Source organism: Anabrus simplex, chromosome 3 (genome assembly GCF_040414725.1).
Source record: "Anabrus simplex isolate iqAnaSimp1 chromosome 3, ASM4041472v1, whole genome shotgun sequence".
NCBI lineage: Eukaryota > Metazoa > Arthropoda > Insecta > Orthoptera > Tettigoniidae > Anabrus > Anabrus simplex.
This window is the reverse complement of record NC_090267.1, coordinates 275,276,125-275,294,596: the sequence shown is the minus strand read 5'-3', so window position 1 is coordinate 275,294,596 and position 18,472 is coordinate 275,276,125. Positions and strand designations below refer to the sequence as shown.

The 18,472-nt window shown below is 38.7% G+C and overlaps 1 protein-coding gene across 1 annotated transcript in view; it reads left to right on the top strand.

Annotated features, from left to right (window-relative positions):
- Nucleotides 1–1,038: 1,038 nt before the first annotated feature.
- LOC136866773 (apoptotic protease-activating factor 1) overlaps nt 1,039–18,472 on the top strand; it is a 279,902-nt gene continuing 262,468 nt past the window's right edge. Inside the window, exons 1-3 of the mRNA XM_067143881.2 lie at nt 1,039–1,180; nt 1,264–1,416; nt 15,400–15,633. Coding sequence (XP_066999982.2) covers nt 1,279–1,416; nt 15,400–15,633 — 372 coding nt within the window. The 5' untranslated portion in view covers nt 1,039–1,180; nt 1,264–1,278. The remainder of the gene's footprint in view (nt 1,181–1,263; nt 1,417–15,399; nt 15,634–18,472) is intronic.

The window sequence follows — 18,472 nt, the reverse complement described above, 5'->3', positions numbered from 1 at the left end:
ATCTTCAGGGCTGCCGACAGTGGGATTAGAACCCACTATCTCCCGGATGCAAGCTCACAGCCGCGTGCCCCTAACCACACGGCCAACTCGCTAGGTAATCCTCTTCATCTGAGTCCATTGCCCTTGTCTGAAAATACTAGACACCTCCTAAATGTATTACCACAAATTGATATACCGGAAATGAACTACCTGTATAGAGACGAAGGAAGTCAAGTTTAACATATTTATTAAGTGTAGACACAATGTTAAATGAAACAGTATTCAACATTTAACACTTTGATGGTGTCACCAGTTAACATTTAACACTTTTAACATTTAGCTTCTTGTTGTTAAATGTTAATCAGTGGAGACAGGCCTTAAGTAAAACATTGATCTCCAGCCAGTGTCCACCACTTTTGAGGCCAGGAGCAATAAACCTAAAATTTCGTAACAGTAGCAATAGCGCGTCGTGTAAATACATTCCGGTACAATTACTTACTTTATAGGTCTATTACCGTGTTTACGTTATTTGAAAGGAGCAGTTACTCCCCACATAATATCGACTGCCCTTAAGGGCGAATTTCCATGCGAAACAAAATCATCTAAAACCAACACTTTAAATTAAACACACAACAATTACTCTAAAACTACAAAATAATTCGTAAAATATCAATCATCGTCAATATAAAGAAATCTACAAATATTCACTTGATACGTAGATCATTCCTACCTTGAATCGTTACTATGCTGCATTCGACGCTAAAATGTCCAAATCTCATGGGCCCGTCGTAGTTCATGTTGGTTCATGATTTATTTATCATGGTCTTTGTCGAATAGAACATAAATTATTTGTATGTTTTGCCCAGGACAGTGTTTACCTTTTATTACCCTTCATATGGTTTTAATATGCACAAGACCTAATATCTAGCCATAGGTGTGGACAGATGGACAACAGGAATTTTTTTTTTCCAGTTTGGCAACAACGTTTTATTATTTTTTATTTTTAATATCTTGGTACAGGAACGTTCAAATGTGTGTAGTGCAATTTTGGGGGTAAAGACCTCAGGGCGGTGTTCAGTCTTTGGCGACCTTGCGTAGTTAGTAGCTCAGTATTGGTATTGTTTGTATGTTCAGTATATATATATGAAAAATCTTCCGACGACGCTTGACGTAGGCTTACAATACTACTGCTTTGTGTCGAGTGAGTAGCGTAAAGCTCTGATTGTGACATCCCTGCGGTTTTTCAATTAGGCCTAACCTTACCTGTCAACTGTGTTTTTTCAGAAATTTTCGTGAAATATGGATACCTTGAAAAGACTTACATTACAGAAGTTAAGAGAAAAAATAGTGGCTGACTTGGATGTTGTGAATGTTTTGGATTATCTAATTTCTAAGGAAATTCTGGATGACCAGAATAAAGATTTGATCCTTTCCGAGGTAAGAGAAAGACTGTCACATTGTACACTGGTACTAATTATGGAAAGAATCATTCTTTTGGCATCAAACTACTCGCCTCACAGTCACATAAGTGATTAATCGGTTCCTTGAGTGATATAAATCCATAATATGTTGTCATGGATTTATTTATTTATTTATTTATATATTTATTTATTTTTTATTTCATGCTTTCATTTGTGGCGAAGTTAGGGCTCACGGCCCTCTCTTACAATTAACCACATAATAAAGAGTTTTGAGAAGAAGAGAAGCTTGGGTTTCTTGTTTTTTTTTTTTTTTTCAGAACATTAAAATATTTTTTTCAGTAGGGCATCATTTTACTATTGTTTCATACTTAAAATTTATAGTTTAATTATTTTCCTTTACAAAGCCTCATCTACCCAGGATTAGGCCTAGGCCTATGTTTTCATAATGCATAGGTACCTGTTAAATGTTATGGCAGGCAAATTATTCTCAATTCTTTAAACATGTTGGTTCAGCTCGGTCTCTGTCTTCCCGTGGATCCCCTATTAAATGCATGCTGGCGGATTGTGGACTTGTGCCCAGCTCTGTTTCAGATTCAAATTGTGTGTGGAGTTGTTAGTGTGGTACTTCCGTTGACATATTGCGAATGAAAAAGCATATGGAAATGATGTGAGACAATACCGGTAGGGCCTACCTGAATTAGTGTAGAGGAGTGATCCTTTCTTTAAGCTTGCCAGGGACCCACCAACCTGCCCCTAGAAGTATTCTTACTTATATGGAAGAATTCAAATTGGGACTATGCAAATGTTAGATTTCCGACCATTTTCTTTGTTGCAATTGGCTGGCTTGAGTCAGCTGCTATGAAGAGATGTCCGCCGTTGGCCATGCGGTTAGGGGCGTGCAGCTGTGGGCTTCCATCCGGGAGATAGTTGGTTCGAACCCCACTGTCGACAGCACTGAAGATGGTTTTCCGTGGTTTCCCATTTTCACACCAGGCAAATGTTGGGGCTGTACCTTAATTAAGGCGATGGCTGCTTCCTTCCCACTCCTAGGCCTTTCTTCTCCTATTGTCACCAAAATAAAAAAATTCTGTTGTCTCTGATGGAGCTTGCATCAACTGTTCGTGCAAAGCTGCCATCTTAGTTGAAAATAAGAAAATCACATAGTGTCAAATCGTCTTGGCATGTGCCTATAACCTTTGTGTTGGATTATAACTGGACTCCAGGGGATGTCAGAGGCCTGTTCACTGCTTTGTGGCTGTAACCTGGGAAATTACGCTCCCAGAACTCCTTTGCTTGCATTTTGTCCAGTGGTCTTGTCACTAGCCGGACCTAACAAATTCAGCCCAATAATCTTGTCTCTAGGTAGATTTAACCAATCCAAACGAGTGGTCTTTTCACTAGCCTGGTCTTATAAAGACGGTCAAAGACCTTATATAATGGTCTTGTCACTATCACCTGAGTTGGCAGCCTAGTGTAGCCCTAGTGCGCTGTAATATCGCCCAAGCCATGTCACATGGGATCTGTAACCTCTGTTTCGCGAAGGGGCAATAGAAGCTTTTCCAACTCCTCCCAATATTGCCTTTGTTTTTACTAGGCCTATTGAAATGTGGGCTGTCTCTCCAACCTTTGTCCTGTTTCTCTACGGGGTCGGATATGAAGTCAGGTGAATCTTCATAGTGAGCTTTTACGACCGGATGCGCTTCTTGGCATCAATCTCACCAGAGGAGTTAGTGAGATGGAATGAATGATATGTTATATGATAGTAGAAAGGGAGAGAGTAAAACCTGGTGCCGGCACGTAGCCTACTTCTGTCGAATAGTACCAAGACGTCTGCCCAAGGCTTTTATGCACAATATTTACTATCTCTTTAGGATTAATAAATATTGGTTTATTGTAAAAGAGGAGGAGGAGAATTGTAGATATAGCTTACAGATACCAAATGAGGTAGGCCCCTATACTAGGCTGGATACTGGGCAGGTATCTTAAAGCAATTACTAGAAGGATTTGGAATGGGGAACTATTGGGACAGAAATTTAGAAGAAAGAAAAGCCTGTAGGAAAGTGACACAGAGAGTAGCAGATTGAGAAATACAAATGCTAAGAGCTGAGGGCAACGATAGGACAACTTTGGAGGAATTCATAAATATAGGACCCGCTGTGGTTGGGGCACGCAGATGAAGAATACACCCACGGTATCCCCTGCCTGTCGTAAGATGTGACTAAAAGGGGCCCAAGGGGCTCTCAACTTGGGAGTGTGGGTTGGCGACCACGGTGCCCTAAGCTGAGTCCTGGCATTCTTTCCACTTACTTGTGCCAGGCTTCTAACTTTTGTCTATCCTGTCCGACCTCCCTTGGTCAACTCTTGTTCTTTTCCGACCCCGATGGTATTAGAGCATTTGAGGCCTAGGGAGTCTTTCATTTTCACGCCTTTCGTGGCCCTTTCCTTTCTTCGTCCGTTACTTCATTTCTCGAAGTGATGGATCTATTCTCTTTTTTCTATTTTTCTCTCTGTCTCTCCCCTGTGGGTGGGGGATGCAGACGAAAAATACACCCACAGTATCCCCTGCCTGTTGTGAGAGGCGACTAAAAGGGGCGACCAAGGGATGATTGTATTAGAACCATGAAACTACTTTAGTACCATCTCTTTACAAACCATCACTATAATTTTTGTTCCGTATTGAAAACAGCGATCTCGCTTAGTTTACTATAGGAGTATATTTATTACCCTACCTATTCAATACAATTAGTACCACGTTATGTGGTTAATTAAACATAGAAAATCTAAACATTATGGGGACATGTTTCACCCTTCCTTTATTGGGCATCATCAGCCATATTAATTTAATCTTAAAACAAACATTGTTTACAGGACAATGACATTTTTAATTTATAAAAATTGAACTATGATTTCTTGATATTAATGTTACAGAATAGTAGTTATAAAATATGATGTTGGGACATGACATATACATGTTAAAATAATTGTAAACAAATTTAAAATATTGTCCAAAAGAAAATTTGTGTCATATAAAATTCTAAAAACGGCACATGCCTGGTACTGAAGTGGATCCTCTTCCTAAGAAAATTCAGCACATACTTGCTGGGGCAGTTGTCAACGACTAGAATGGTTGAAAACTTGAGGTGAATTTTGTTTATATTTTGCGTTCCGGCACTAAAAATTGGCCAAGAGAAAAGGCGAATGTTATAAAATTATCTTCATTAAGTTGATTGGTCTAAAATATTATCTTGATATAACCAATGCAAACAGACGTTGATGTGCTGTTTGAAGCTGCTATTGAGAAGAGTATTTTCCGAGTATTTGACAGGTAATGTTTATCATGTGGAATTGTAGTCCTTCTAGAAGATGTGGAACACCGAGGAAAAGAAATGTGGTTATATCATTTGCTGTATTTATGTCTATCTTACTGTATTAGCAGAGTTGGTCTGTCTGGAGTTCCTACTTCTCGTGTGATTAGTACCACTATATGAGCGACACAATTTCCTGAAACAGTGTGAAAGTAGTGGCATTATGGGTTAAATATTTGGAAACAGAAGAGGGAAATAAAGTATAATTTGAATATATTTCGTACCTTTAGGGGCCGATGACCAAGAGTATACTCTTGTGATAATCATGAACAGGGAATGGGTCTGCGTTTTCTGTGATTAGTACCCACTATATGAGGAACACCACGGGAATACCGGCGTCCGTGATTAGTACACGTAGGTGACGAACACCATCGGTTTGCGTTGCCTATGAGTGGCGCCATTATGTGAGAAACACCATAGGTATGCGTTACCTGTGCGAAGTACAATACTTGTGAGTTGTACCATCATGTGTGGAATACCGGAATCTTCACTACTTTTGATTATTACCCCAACATGCTAAATACCTTCGTTCTACTTTACTAGCGATAAGTACTATTATGAGGGGCCGTTGACCTGGATTTTGGACCCCTATAGCCAACAAGCCTCCTCGATTCAGGATTGTGCATTAGAAGTGGTCCCTTGGTCAGTAATACTATTTTTATGTTAGTTTTTGGGTCGGATCTTCTGATTGTTTTAAACTCATATCCCACCATTCATTCTTCATGTCATTTTTTATTTTAGTCAGTGGATGATTTTGAACTTTTAATTTGCCACTACATTTTGTACCTTTAGGGGCCGATGACCTAGATGTTAGGCCCCTTTAAACAACAAGCATCATCATCATAATAAATATAGGCTATATCCAGGCATGAGAATTACAAATGATAAATGAATGAAAAGACATTATAGGGGAATATGGTGGATGATGGGAGATTATAAAAATAAGGCATTCAGAGAAGTTGGGAAAGAAAAGACATGTTTATAAATTGTGTGAAGAGGAGATAGGAAACACAATTTCTTGAAACAGTGTGAAAGTAGTGGCATTATGGGTTAAATATTCGGAAACAGAAGAGGGAAATAAAGTATAATTTGAAATCATGAACAGGGAATGGAGAAAGTCAGGGAAAACTGAAAACAGTGGAATCAGCAAGAGTACACATGGTTAAATAGGCCTATAATAAAGGGCAGTTAAACTATAGGCCTACATAAAGAAATGCATACTAATGTTTCAGGGTGAACAGAGTCTCTCCTCTCATGCCTCGGTCAACCTAAGTTGTAAGGAGCAGAATTGATCATTTATTTGTACAGTAGATAAACAGTTAAAAATTGGACGTGTTTGAGCAGAAATTAGTTAAATATACCGGTATGGAAAATTATGAATTTCTTGTGCGTCATCTCTGTATGGAGAATTATGCAGTTAGCACCAGTGTTGTGTGTTGTGCATGCAGGAGACACACAGAAGTTGCAACATGCGCAGACCAAAAATAGTGGAATGTGTCTTGCCATTGAGAGACCACATGATAAATACAGAAGACGTCCAGATTCTATCCATGGCGTCTATGGAGGAAAATGACATTGAAATCCTCACTGTGGAGAAAGTTAATTGCACCATTTCATCCCTCTATAAACTGCCTTGAGTTGAATTCCCTGTTGACAAACCATACAGTTTTCAAAATAAACGTGTACAGATTGTGATTGGCAATTTCAACAGCCGTTGTAATGTTTGGGGCTATGATCATGAAGATGAGAATGGAAAAGTAGTACAAGAATGGGCTGAAATGAATTACCTGACCCTGATTCATATTGCAATGCTACCCACATTATTTAACAGCAGCAGGTGGAGGCAAGGTTACAGTCACGACCTCATATTTAAAAGTAGCAGCAGTATTAGCCAATAATGTGTAAAATCTGTTTGTTTCCCAATACCATACTCACAGCATAGACTAATAATCTGCCTGATATTTGCTACTGAAAGACCTCAGAAGGTATCTTTCCGGAGGTGGTTTAATTCCAGAAAAGCAGACTGGTTGAGATTTGCGGAATTGTTGGACTCTGAAGTGCCTTTCATAGTACCAGCACCAGAATGCTACCACACCTTCATCACAGCCATAAAGAGATGCTCCAGAATAATTCACTGGCCACGTCTTGCAACGTACTGCCTTCTAAACAATATGTTGGAAGGGAAAATGACTGGAAAGAAAGGCTTGGGACAACCGAGGAAGACATTTCTTCAAGGCTTGGCACAGAATCTCCATAGAAGTTCCTGCTGTCAAATGAAACGAGAAGCTGATTAGAGAGAACAATGGTTGCATAGACAAGGCATTGCCTTTAGACACTCATGATTGATGACGGTTTTTTCCTATGTTGAGTATTAATTCTAAAAGAATTTATATCTGTGGATTCGCCATTTCAATATACAAAAGATTAAAACACTACAAATAAGTGGTAAATGTAGTCATATTAAAAATATGGAACATGTTCAACCCGATTTGGGTCATCCTTATCTAACTTATACGCATTGGAGATATCTTAGACAGTTATAAAACATGTTAAACAATTTAAATAGATAAAATGATGAAAAGCATGAAAAAAATTTTAAAACACAGTGTACAGTGTCTGTCTTGGAGTATCTTCTTGCTTCATGTTTAATAAGAAATACCAAAGTTGTTTGGAACAAACTCGTTTTTTTGCTCCAACTTAGACACTTGATTATGCCAGCACCATCATCTCACTTCCACAAACAAAAAATCCCTCTCCAAAACAGAAGAGAACATGTGACCCTTATAAACTGATAAGGAATATGAAGAATGAACTAGGAATATAAAAATAAGATTGCGGGGTTTTCAATGAACTGGCAGACCAAGCTGCGAAAGAATCTGTACTTTTACCACCTAGACCTACTAAAATAACTGCTGAAGATATTTGTTTTCAACTGCGCCAAACCGTCTTGGCATCCTGGGAATCGTAGCTTATCCTAATTCCCCACAAGCCGAGACTACTTTAAAAAGACAACCGCTATGTGGCGGTCCTCCTTCCAGCCTTCACGGGTAGAGAGGCTGTAGTTATATCTAGGCTGAGGATAGATCGTGGAAGAAATATACCTTCTTACCTCCTGAAGTGAGAAGCCCCGCCTCTCCCCATTTTTTCTATTCCTCCACTCTCCATCAGCATTTTTCTGTGGTCCTAAAATTTTCATTAAGATTCTCCTCTCCCTTTTTTTCGAGATCTTGAAGCTTACCCTTTTTATTCCTTGTCAGGCTCTCTGAAGCGTAGAGACCCTCTGGCTTTACCACTGTGCTGTAGTGTCTAAGTTTCGTCTTGTAAGATATTGCTCTTTTGTTGTATCTGTTCTGGGTTAACCTGTAAGCCAATTCTAGTTTTCTAATTCTTGCCCTATTCGCCTCTTTATCCAATCTGTTAGGTTCTATCCATTCCCCTAGATATTTAAATTTCTCATTTCTTTTAACAGTCCCATGCTTCACTTCTAAGTGTCTCTCCCCTCGATGCCCATATTCCATGTATTCCGTCTTCTCATATGATACTTTGAGACCCATTTTCTCAGCGATCTCATGTAGAATATTCAGCATAATTTGGGCATTTTCGCGGTTGTGAGCCAAGAGTGCAAGCTCATCCGCGAAAGCCAAACACTTAATTTCTAAGTTCTGTCCTTTCCTCCCTAAATGTATTCCCTTTATTCCTTTCACTTCCAAGGCTTTTTCCCAGGTTCTAATGATTTTTTCTAGAACAATGTTAAAGAGAATTGGTGATAGGCAGTCCTCTTGCCTGACTCGTTTTTATTTCAAATGGTTCAGAAATTTCACCGAAGAATTTGACTTTTGAGAAAGTTTCTGTCAGGGTTTGTTTTATTAACATTCTTGTTTTCCTGTCAATTCTGAATTCCTCTAGGATGTTAAATAGAGTCTGCCTGTCAATTGAATCATACGCTTTCTTAAAATCAACAAATATTATCACGGTGTTCTGGCTTCTCAAAGCTCTTATTCTCAGAATGCTCTTCAGATTAAATATTTGTTCTGCGCATGATCTTCCTTTTTGAAAACCAGCTTGGTACTCACCAATGAGATGGTCTGCTCGTTCAACTCTTCTCAATAGTACGTTAGAGAGTATCTTATATGTTATTGGGAGTAAAGAGATGCCTCTATAGTTACTGGTGTTCGTCTGGAGACCTTTTTTATGAAGTGGGTGTATAAGAGCACAGTTCCAATCACTGGGGATCTTTTCATCTCTCCAGATTTCTCCTATGATGGCGCGGATTGCTTTTGCTGCAGTTTCTCCTCCGAACTTCCACATTTCTGCAATAATTCCATCTTCACCTGGTGCTTTGTTGTTTTCAAGCTCATTTATTATTTCTTTGATCTCTTCTAGACTCAGTGGCTTGGAATCTTGGTTATCCTGAGATAGATTTTTCGTATCCAATCTTTCCACAGGTTCTGCACAATTCAGCAACATTTTGAAGTAATCTGCGAGAAATTGACCATTTTCTTTGTTGTTCGTTACTACACTACCATCCTCCCACTTGAAACACAATCTTGATGGCTGGTATCTCTGTAGTTCCTCTCTGAAGGTTTTGTAAAATGCTCGAGTGTTGTTCTTTCGAAAATCATCTTCTATCATATCCATCCTACTTCTACCTTCTATCATAATTTCTTTTCTCTGATCGTATGATCTTAGCTGTTTTCTTCCTCTCTTCCCTGAAAGTTTCCCATCTCTCCTCGGTTTTGTTGGAATGCCACCTCTTCCATGCTTGAAGTCTTCTGTCCAAAGCTTCATCACACTTTTCATTCCACCACCTGTGTTTTTGTTTCCTCGCTGGATTCCCCAAACCTTCAGCTGCTTTAAACATTGAGTTTTTGATCTCTTCCCAGCTGTTCATATTCAGCTTCGACAATTTTTCTTTGCTTTGTTTCAGAGTATCTAGATCAATTCTAAGTTTCCTCTTGATTCTTTGTTTGGGTTTGTTTGGTTGGAATCTTACTTAAATCTCTGAGAGGTAGTGGTCTGAATCTATGTTTAAGCTTTTTCTTAACTTGACGTTCAAGATTTCCCTTCGGTTTCTGGTTGTAATAGCAACATGGTCGATCTGAAACTCCCCCAGCAACGTGTTAGGAGATGCCTATGCTTTTTTCTTGTTAGGGAGTGCCTTGAAGTGTATAGACATGAGTTTAAAGTTAAAATGTCTGCAGAAACTGATTAATCTTTCGCCATTTCTGTTCGTTCTGTTATGTGCTGGGTAGTCTCCCACAATTTTCCTGTCCCTTTTTTCTTTACCTATCTGAGCATTGAAATCGCCAACCAAAATTTTCACATGGTGTTGTGGAATCTTGGACTTGTGTCTTCAAGAATTTCCCAAAAGTCATCTACCTTCTCCGGGTTTTTCTTGTTATCGTCATTTATCGGCGCATGTGCATTGATGATCGTGTATACTTTATTGCCAGATCTAAAGGACAGAAACGAGATCCTCTCTGTTGGTGAGGTGAAATTGATGATAGACTCCAGAATGTTACTTTTAACCATAAAGGCCGTACCTAGGATCGTTACATTTGCGTTGTTTTTTATTGCCAGTTTTCCTTTGTAAATTCTATAACCATTAGATTCCATGTGATTTTCATCAAGGTATCTTGTCTCTTGAAGTGCAATTATGTAAATATCTCTTTCTCTCAAAACATCAGTAAGTTGTTTTAATTTTCCAATTTTTAGGACGTGTTGATGTTCAGTGTTCTGAGCAGATGTTTTTGCTTGGTTCGTATCTTTCTTGAGGAGGTTCTGGGAAGCTCCGACTCTTCCCTGCATGACGTTCCAGGCTCTCCAGAATCCAAAGGCCTGATTGCACCGCTCACGGCGGTGGGGGATTTCCGTTTCCGGCTGCCCCCTGGAGTAGTCTTTCCTGAAGGTGTTTCCATCATGCCTTACATTGAAGTTAGTTGGGAGGGTAGGCATTGCCTGCTCCTCCGAATTAAAACTGAGGTTGTAAGCCCCAGAGTTTGGTTCTTCCGCCCTCTAAACCATTGGGAATCTTCCTCTTCTGCTTTAGAGACTGTTGACCCTTTTCTTTTGCCTCAGTTGATCCGCGGGTGTTTATTTTGAGGAACCTTATTCACACCTGTCCTGCATATCTACAGGAACCTCCCCGATCAGCCATAGGGATGCGCCGTGTTGGGGTTGAGGCCCCCCCCATCCCTATATCTTACGAGATCATATCCAACCTCTGCTTAGTTCCTGGAGTATGTTTACGGCCGTACCTCTGGAGGACAGACGCCTCACATTGCTCGTCTTAAAGATGGCTGATATTATGGGCTGGCTGTTTGGTCTAAACAACGCCAAGAATTGAAAGTAGAATGCACGTCTTCTTGTGGTTTCTATGGTAGCGGTGGCAAAGAAACAAAATGGGTGCCAATTAGGGCAGATAGTTTAGTCAGTGATATCGAGTGACTCTCTAGATTGTGTTATCTATAGAATAAACGAAGCAATGAATAGGATGGCTGACACTTACGGCATGGATATTAATAGTAATGGTTCATTATTGGTCATTATAAATTTTCCAGCTAACTCATTCCTTGTTGCCAGCGTTTTGCCCCAGTGTGCTAAGTTGGGCTCATCAGTTGGTAAATAGCACACCCACCAAGACGCCTGGCTAGTGCATACCGTGGAGGCCACTGAGTTAGTTGGAAAATTTATAATATCCAATAACGGACCATTTATATCGGTATTATAAATTTACTCATTCAGAACAAATATTTAAGGTTCCCATGGGAATCAACATCTATATCAATAAATATGCAGTTTAGCAACATGTGGAAGCCTTGGGACAGTAATAAAGTTCCACATCATGCTGCATTTGAACCTGCTATTCAGATACCATTCAAATAAGGTATAGCTTATTACACAATCCACTGTCAGCAGCCTTGAAGATTGTTTTCCATGGTTTCCTATTTTCACACCAGGCAAATTAATTAAAGCCACGGCCACTTCCTTCTCACTCCGAGGCCTTTCCTATTTCATCGTCGCCATAAGACTCCTCTGTGTCGTTGTGACATAAAGTAAATTGTTTAAAAAATAGGTGCACAATCCGGCTATCCCTGAACTTGAATGCAGAGTTTCAGGAAATTCTGTTTAGGGTAGGGAGGGGTAAATATGAGACAGAATCAAAACTTTCATTTTTTGGAATAAAAAAAACATTTAAATTATTGTAAGTGATTAAAATGATGTTAAATGAGATGGTGAATGAAATTTTAAAAGCAATTTTGCTTTGTTAAAGAAAATAACTCTTTTTTTTTTTTTTTTTTTTTACCCAACAATTGGGGTAAAAATAAGACGACAGTGTGGGGGAAATAAAAGACAACATTTTTTCTCCATACAAAAAAAAACTAAAAAGAACTAGAGCAATAGGAGTGCAAAAATGAGACATAAGAAGTAAATGATCGGCTGATGTGTTTTAGGCACTAATTTATGACAGTTAACAGTTCAAGAAAATACTGAAAACAAACATTGTAGATAACCTGCAAACATTATTTTTCAAATACATCAACAGGCTGTCAGCCTCCGTGGTTCATGCGGCAGCACGCCTGCCTCTCACTGTTGGGTTCCGTGGTTCAAATCTCGGTCACTCCATGTGAGATTTGTGCTGGACAAAGCGGAGGCGGGACAGGTTTTTCTCCGGTTTTTCCTGTCATATTTCATTCCAGCAACGCTCTCCAATATCATTTCATTTCATTTCATTTGTCATTTATTAATCATTGCCCCATAGGAGTGCGACAGACTTCGGCAGCCAGCACAATTCCTATCCTCGCCGCTAGATGGGGGCTTCATTCATTCCATTCCCGACCTGGTCGAATGACTGGAAACAGACTGTGAATTTTCATTAACAGACTGTGGGAAGCAATATTGCTCTACAGTATTTTCACTAGGCTAATTCTGAATATCTGCACTGACTCTTACCTGAACTGTCTCCCCCTCCTCTCTTGATTTATTTTTCAAACTGAATGGAAAATCTGGAAACAGCACTTTTCACCATTAACTCGGTAGCACTCCAAAGATCAACCAATATAGATGCTATTCAGCATGAAAACAGAGCAGCCAACTATGCAAATACAAAATAACAAGAGAAGTTTGGCAAGCACTTTTGAAAGTTTTGCTGCCAAAATTTTCATGCATATAAAATTAATTTGGTGCAAATTTATTAAATCTATTTGATATGATTTAATTGGTAGATATGCTTCTATGCATATTAAAGAGTGCTGCAAGGGGCCGATGACCTTAGATGTTAGGCCCCTTTAAACAACAAGCATCATCATCATCATCAAGAGTGCTGTGAATCAAATAAATTTTTGCTCCTAGTAAATGGTGCTCATAATAAGCTTGCCTTTTATTTTCCCCACTTTCTGTGTGTTTCATATTTACTCCTCCCTACCCTCGTCATTTTTCTGGGATATAACAGAGACTGAACCTACTTTTGACTTCTGTATATGTAATCTGAATTATAAATACAGTACAAAGCAATTATATGAAGTGTACATATAAAATGACTTCATTTATTTAGTAATGAAAACAGCACAGCGAATCACCTGGCCAACTTATAAAAAAAAAAAATCTCTATCCATAAATGCCTAATTTTGACATTACAATACAGTTGTAAAATCTGAAGCAATTTATGTTAGTGAAACACTCTTCAAGTTGGACACTAAATCAACAACCGAAAGTAGATAGAAGAATCAATAGGACAATCATCAATAAGAAACACCAAGTTGATGGCCATTGGAGATTATTACCTAATGAAGTGGTATATCGTGAAAGTGAATCACTAATAGATACGATGCAGAAAAGGAGAATTGCCTTTTTTTGTAATATATATTTATACTGCCAGAAACCCAACGAGTGAAGCAGTTATTTAGTTACTTCTGAAAAAACAAAACAAAGAACACTTGGTTCACAGAGCTCATGAATGATTTAGAAGAATTAAATTTATCAATGTTCCAAATTGAAGGCAGAGAAGAGCAGAGGATTCTAAGGAAGAAACGCTTACGATTCAAACTCATAACATTTGAACGAAGGAAGTACACAATTACTGACAACCAAAGGGCAGCCAGGTCCGATAGGATGAAGAAGTTTTGGGAGCGGAAGAAGCAGCTGAAATGCTGAAAATCTAGTGGCCATGATCATTAAGGTATCAAGTCTGTATGGTCTGACACCATGGTTTGCCAATTTGAGTCCCATTGGGCAAACACATTTCACCATCAGAATGTTGCTGACAGGTTAGGAGAGATGGTGGTATACATTTTTTATTCGCTAAATTGTATGCCAGAATTCTGGAATTAATTCCAACCTCTGCGCAGTGCTCATGTGGAGTGAAGGCATACCAGTCATCCCATTTAGAGCTGTTGCCATGTGGCAGATTCCTTACCCGTTGCTGCTGTGATAAGGGGAAACCACAGAAAACCATCTTCAGGGTTGCCAACAATGGGGTTCGAATCCACCATTTCCCAATGCAAGCTCACAGCAATGCGATGTAAACCGCATAGCCAGTTTACTCACTAATCTGTGAACTAGAAGACCAAATTACCTAGAGGGCTTTAGTATCATGAAGTGAGTTAACTAGCGAAATAAATCAAATTCTTCATGTGTTTTGACCAAGTTCCACTTTTTTCCAGGTCTATTTTAAATGCCAGTGCTTCATCTTAGGGTTCGTTCTACTGTTTGTTTTCCATATGTAGTTTGGGCCTTGCAGCTGTGATATTTCATTTCAGAGGTCATGGATTCAAACTGCATTGTTGGCAGCCCTGGTTTTCTGTGGTTTCCCATTTTCATGCAAGGCAAATGCTGGGGGCTGTATTTCAATTAAGGCTACAGTCACTTCCTTCCCAGTCCAAGCCTTTTCCTGTCCTGCCATTGACATGTGATCTGTGTGTGTTGGTGTGAATAAAAAAAGTAGAAAAAAATCCAAAAGCTCTTGATTAATCTTTAATTTTGTCATATCGACAAATGTTATTTGTGCTCATTTCTTTATTTTAAGAAAATCCAGTAATATCCTCCCACTCAGTTTGTAATTGTTAAGTGTTCCTATCTATAGGCTAGTGCCCATCTGGTTGCTATGATCACTAAGGCATCAAATCTATATGATCTAATGCTGCAGTTAGCCAGTTCAAGTCACGCTGGTGGAAAACATTTTCACCATCAGAATGTTGGCTGGCAGGATAGGAGAGGTGGTGGTATACAATTTCTAATCACTAGATTGCGTGCCAAAAGCCTGGATTCAATTCCAAACCTCTCCGCAGTGTTCATATGGAGTGAGGACATATGATGCTGTTACTGTTGGATGGAGACGTTAAGCTTTGGGCAGACCCTTTGGTGTTATTCGACAGGACTAGGCTATTTGTGGGCAGCGTATTTTCACCCTCTCCCTCCCTACTATCATATATCACATCATTCATATCATCTCATTAAACCTTCTGATGAGTTTTACATCAGGAAGGGCATCCGGTCCTAAAAACTCTCTACAAAGATTCATTTCACTTCATACTAGACCCTACAGAGCAACGGGGCTAGGGTTGGACATATACAGGATATTTTAAAGTTGAATTGTAGTACAGTAGTACTGATATTGCTTAAAACTTTTTTTTCAGAGATCTAGAAGAGACAGAGCCCGCCGTCTTCTGGATATTTTACCAACCAAGGGTCCTTTAGCATTTGAATGTTTTGTTGAGAGTTTGAAGGAACCATATTCTTGGCTCTATGATTCTCTTATGGAAGGAGATGGTGAAATGCAAAATGATGATCATGAAGGAAAGTATTCTGATGCACTTCTTCTGGGTGGGCTACCAAGACCACCACCCTACAATATTGAAAGGGAGGAGAAGGTAAGAGGCTTGGGGAAATATTTGCTTATGTAATGTTCTGATAAAAAAAAATTTCAAAAAATTATATTTACCATCTGTATTTAAGCACTTTATAAAGAGAATCTTTGGAGATATCTTCCCCCTAGAGTTAAGGCTGAGGCTACGTTTAGCTTTGGGCCTTCTTTGGCAAAGCTGAACAACTTTAAAGCACAATGGATATTCAGGCCAGATTAATGAGTAATTTGTATTACTTTTTAACTTTTCTACAGATTTTCAGCTAACTCAGTTTTTATCCATTATGCTTTGAACAATGGACAATTTAGTGATCATTGATATATGGTACATTTCTAGGCACAAAAAATGTTTGGTTGAAATTCCTGAATACAAGTACGACCTATAGAATGGAGTCCATGATCTGGATAGTTAATACACGGTGGTTTATTGACACTTTGCCAATGAAAGAGTGGCATTCCATGTTCATTAAAAATTGCCTTAAATGCTTCTGTTCACTTTCCTAACCTAAGATAACTGCAAGTTTATTGTAATGTGTGTGTGGGACAAGAAATAGTTTATTATGGAAGACTACAGCATGGGACAAGATATACTAGAGTCCATTCAGTTTTTGTGCGGGAAGTGTACATTACTTCGGTGTTCAAATTGCCATTGTTTGAAAATAAGAAATAGTTTTAAAAGCATCTTGTTTTTGGAATTTTGTGTCTTCTACTATGTTAAGAACCATGTAAAGTTTGCTACTCTGTACTGTTATTTATTATGTTTATTAGAAAACCATATTGGATTGAAGCTAAATGTTGTAGTTCTTCTATGTGATAATTTTTTATATTGTTACTCATGAAGGGCTATGTTTTCTTCTCAATTCAAGTGCAAGCAATGGAGTGGCGAGTGTACTTCTCTTAGGTGTGAGTACAATTGTTCAAGTTGTCAGTTTAGTCATTGCATGCTATTTCCTAGCTTCCCTGTTTCACTCGGGTTAGTTTAGTGGTGCACTCTAATTCTATTTTGTTATACCAAGTGGAAGGAATATCAGTTTACAAATTTTAACTGAATGTTCCTCTAAGTAGATGTGCAAGTTGGTAACATTGCAGTCACTGGGACTAGATTAGAATTATTTTTATGCTATTATCCTTTAATATCTGCATATTTTGGGTTGTTGTTACTACTATGCAATATTGTTTTAAAACCACTGCTAATTATCACTGGGACTAAATTAGAAAGTTTTCTACGTTATTGACCTTTAATATCTGAATATTTGGATTGATGTTTGTAATGTGCAGTATTGTTTTAAAATCACAGCTAATGTCATATTATTAATATGAATCACCCTCTTTCCCTAGATATTCCTTCTAATGTAGTTACTTGTTAAGGAAAGGAAAAAAGTATATGAACCAAAATAGAAAGCCAGGAACAAGAAAAGGATTTAGTGCATTAAAAGATCTTGTGGGCTGTGGGATGGATATAAAAGACGGGCTACGACAAACATAAAACACAAAAGATAGGAACATCGAAACGAACATGTAATATGAAAAACACAAACCTTCCATTGCTTTCCTTTTATCTTCTTTTTTTTCCCTATGTTTCTTGTCATCTACACTTGTGTAAATCTTTTATCTGCTCTTTTCTTATACACTATCCTCATTGAGACTTAAGTTGTCATTGCCTACCTGTCCTCCCCCCCCCCCCCCCCTCCCACTCACACATTTCAGGGTTTGAGAAGAAGTAGATCTAAAAGAAACTGATGAGGTAAAACACACAAAACTGGAGATTTTGTGGTTATGATCACAATATCAGCAGTCAAGTTAAATGTCAAGCTCTCTTGTGCTGCACACAAATCTATAATTGCTTTTGCCTGGAAGTTAAAATTAGATTAGTCTTAATGTTTGGATAGTAAGCTAAGACAACAGTATATGAAGATGTGGGGTCTGCTCTTGTCTTTTTGTGTTGGCAATGCCTTATTCCATTGCGAATTAGATCCACTGATTGTTTTAATCTCATACTCATTTTTCTTGATCACCATTCTTTTTAACTCTAGTCAGTGGATATGTTATAAAATTTTAACTTCATATATCATGTCGTCCATCTTGTTCCATTAGGGGCCGGTGTCCTTCGATGTTAGGCCCCTTAAAACAACAAGCATCATCATCATCTTTTTGTGTTGGCATGTTTGTTCTTGGCTCTCCTTTCTATTGTGCCCCCTTCCAACAATGACTCTTCACAGTGGTTCTGTTTTTGGATGCTTCTTTCCTTGTTCCAGGCTTAATATCTCTAGATGTATGTGTTAAGTGTTATGGTACCTTTATCAACCTACATATATTGTACCAAGCTTAGTTATGCTGTAAAGTGTAGAACAAATAACTAAAAATGAGTAGTGTTCTTTTTTTTGAAAAAAAAACCTGTAGTTTTGTGCGTAGTGTTATGATAGCTGAGTCAGTGTTGGCACTGGGTTCTCACCAAGGTGGCTTGAGTTTGAATCCCAGGCAACTCTCAAACGGCTTTTTAAATGAAAAGTCACATTCCAGTGGTTTGCAGTTTATGTAAAACTGAAGGTCTCGTGGTTGTGATCATAATATCAACAGATAACAATAAGCTACTGAGCTCGATAGCTGCAGTCGCTTAAGTGCGGTCGTATCCAGTATTCGGGAGAGTGCGTTCGAACCCCACTGTCTACAGCCCTGAAAATGGTTTTCCGTGGTTTCCCATTTTCACACCAGACAAATGGTGGGACTGTACCTTAATTAAGGCCACAGCCGCTTCCTTCCCACTCCTCGCCCTTTTCCTGTCCCATCGTCGCCATAAGACCTACTGTGTCGGTGCGACGTAAAGCCAATAGGAAAAAAAAAAGAAC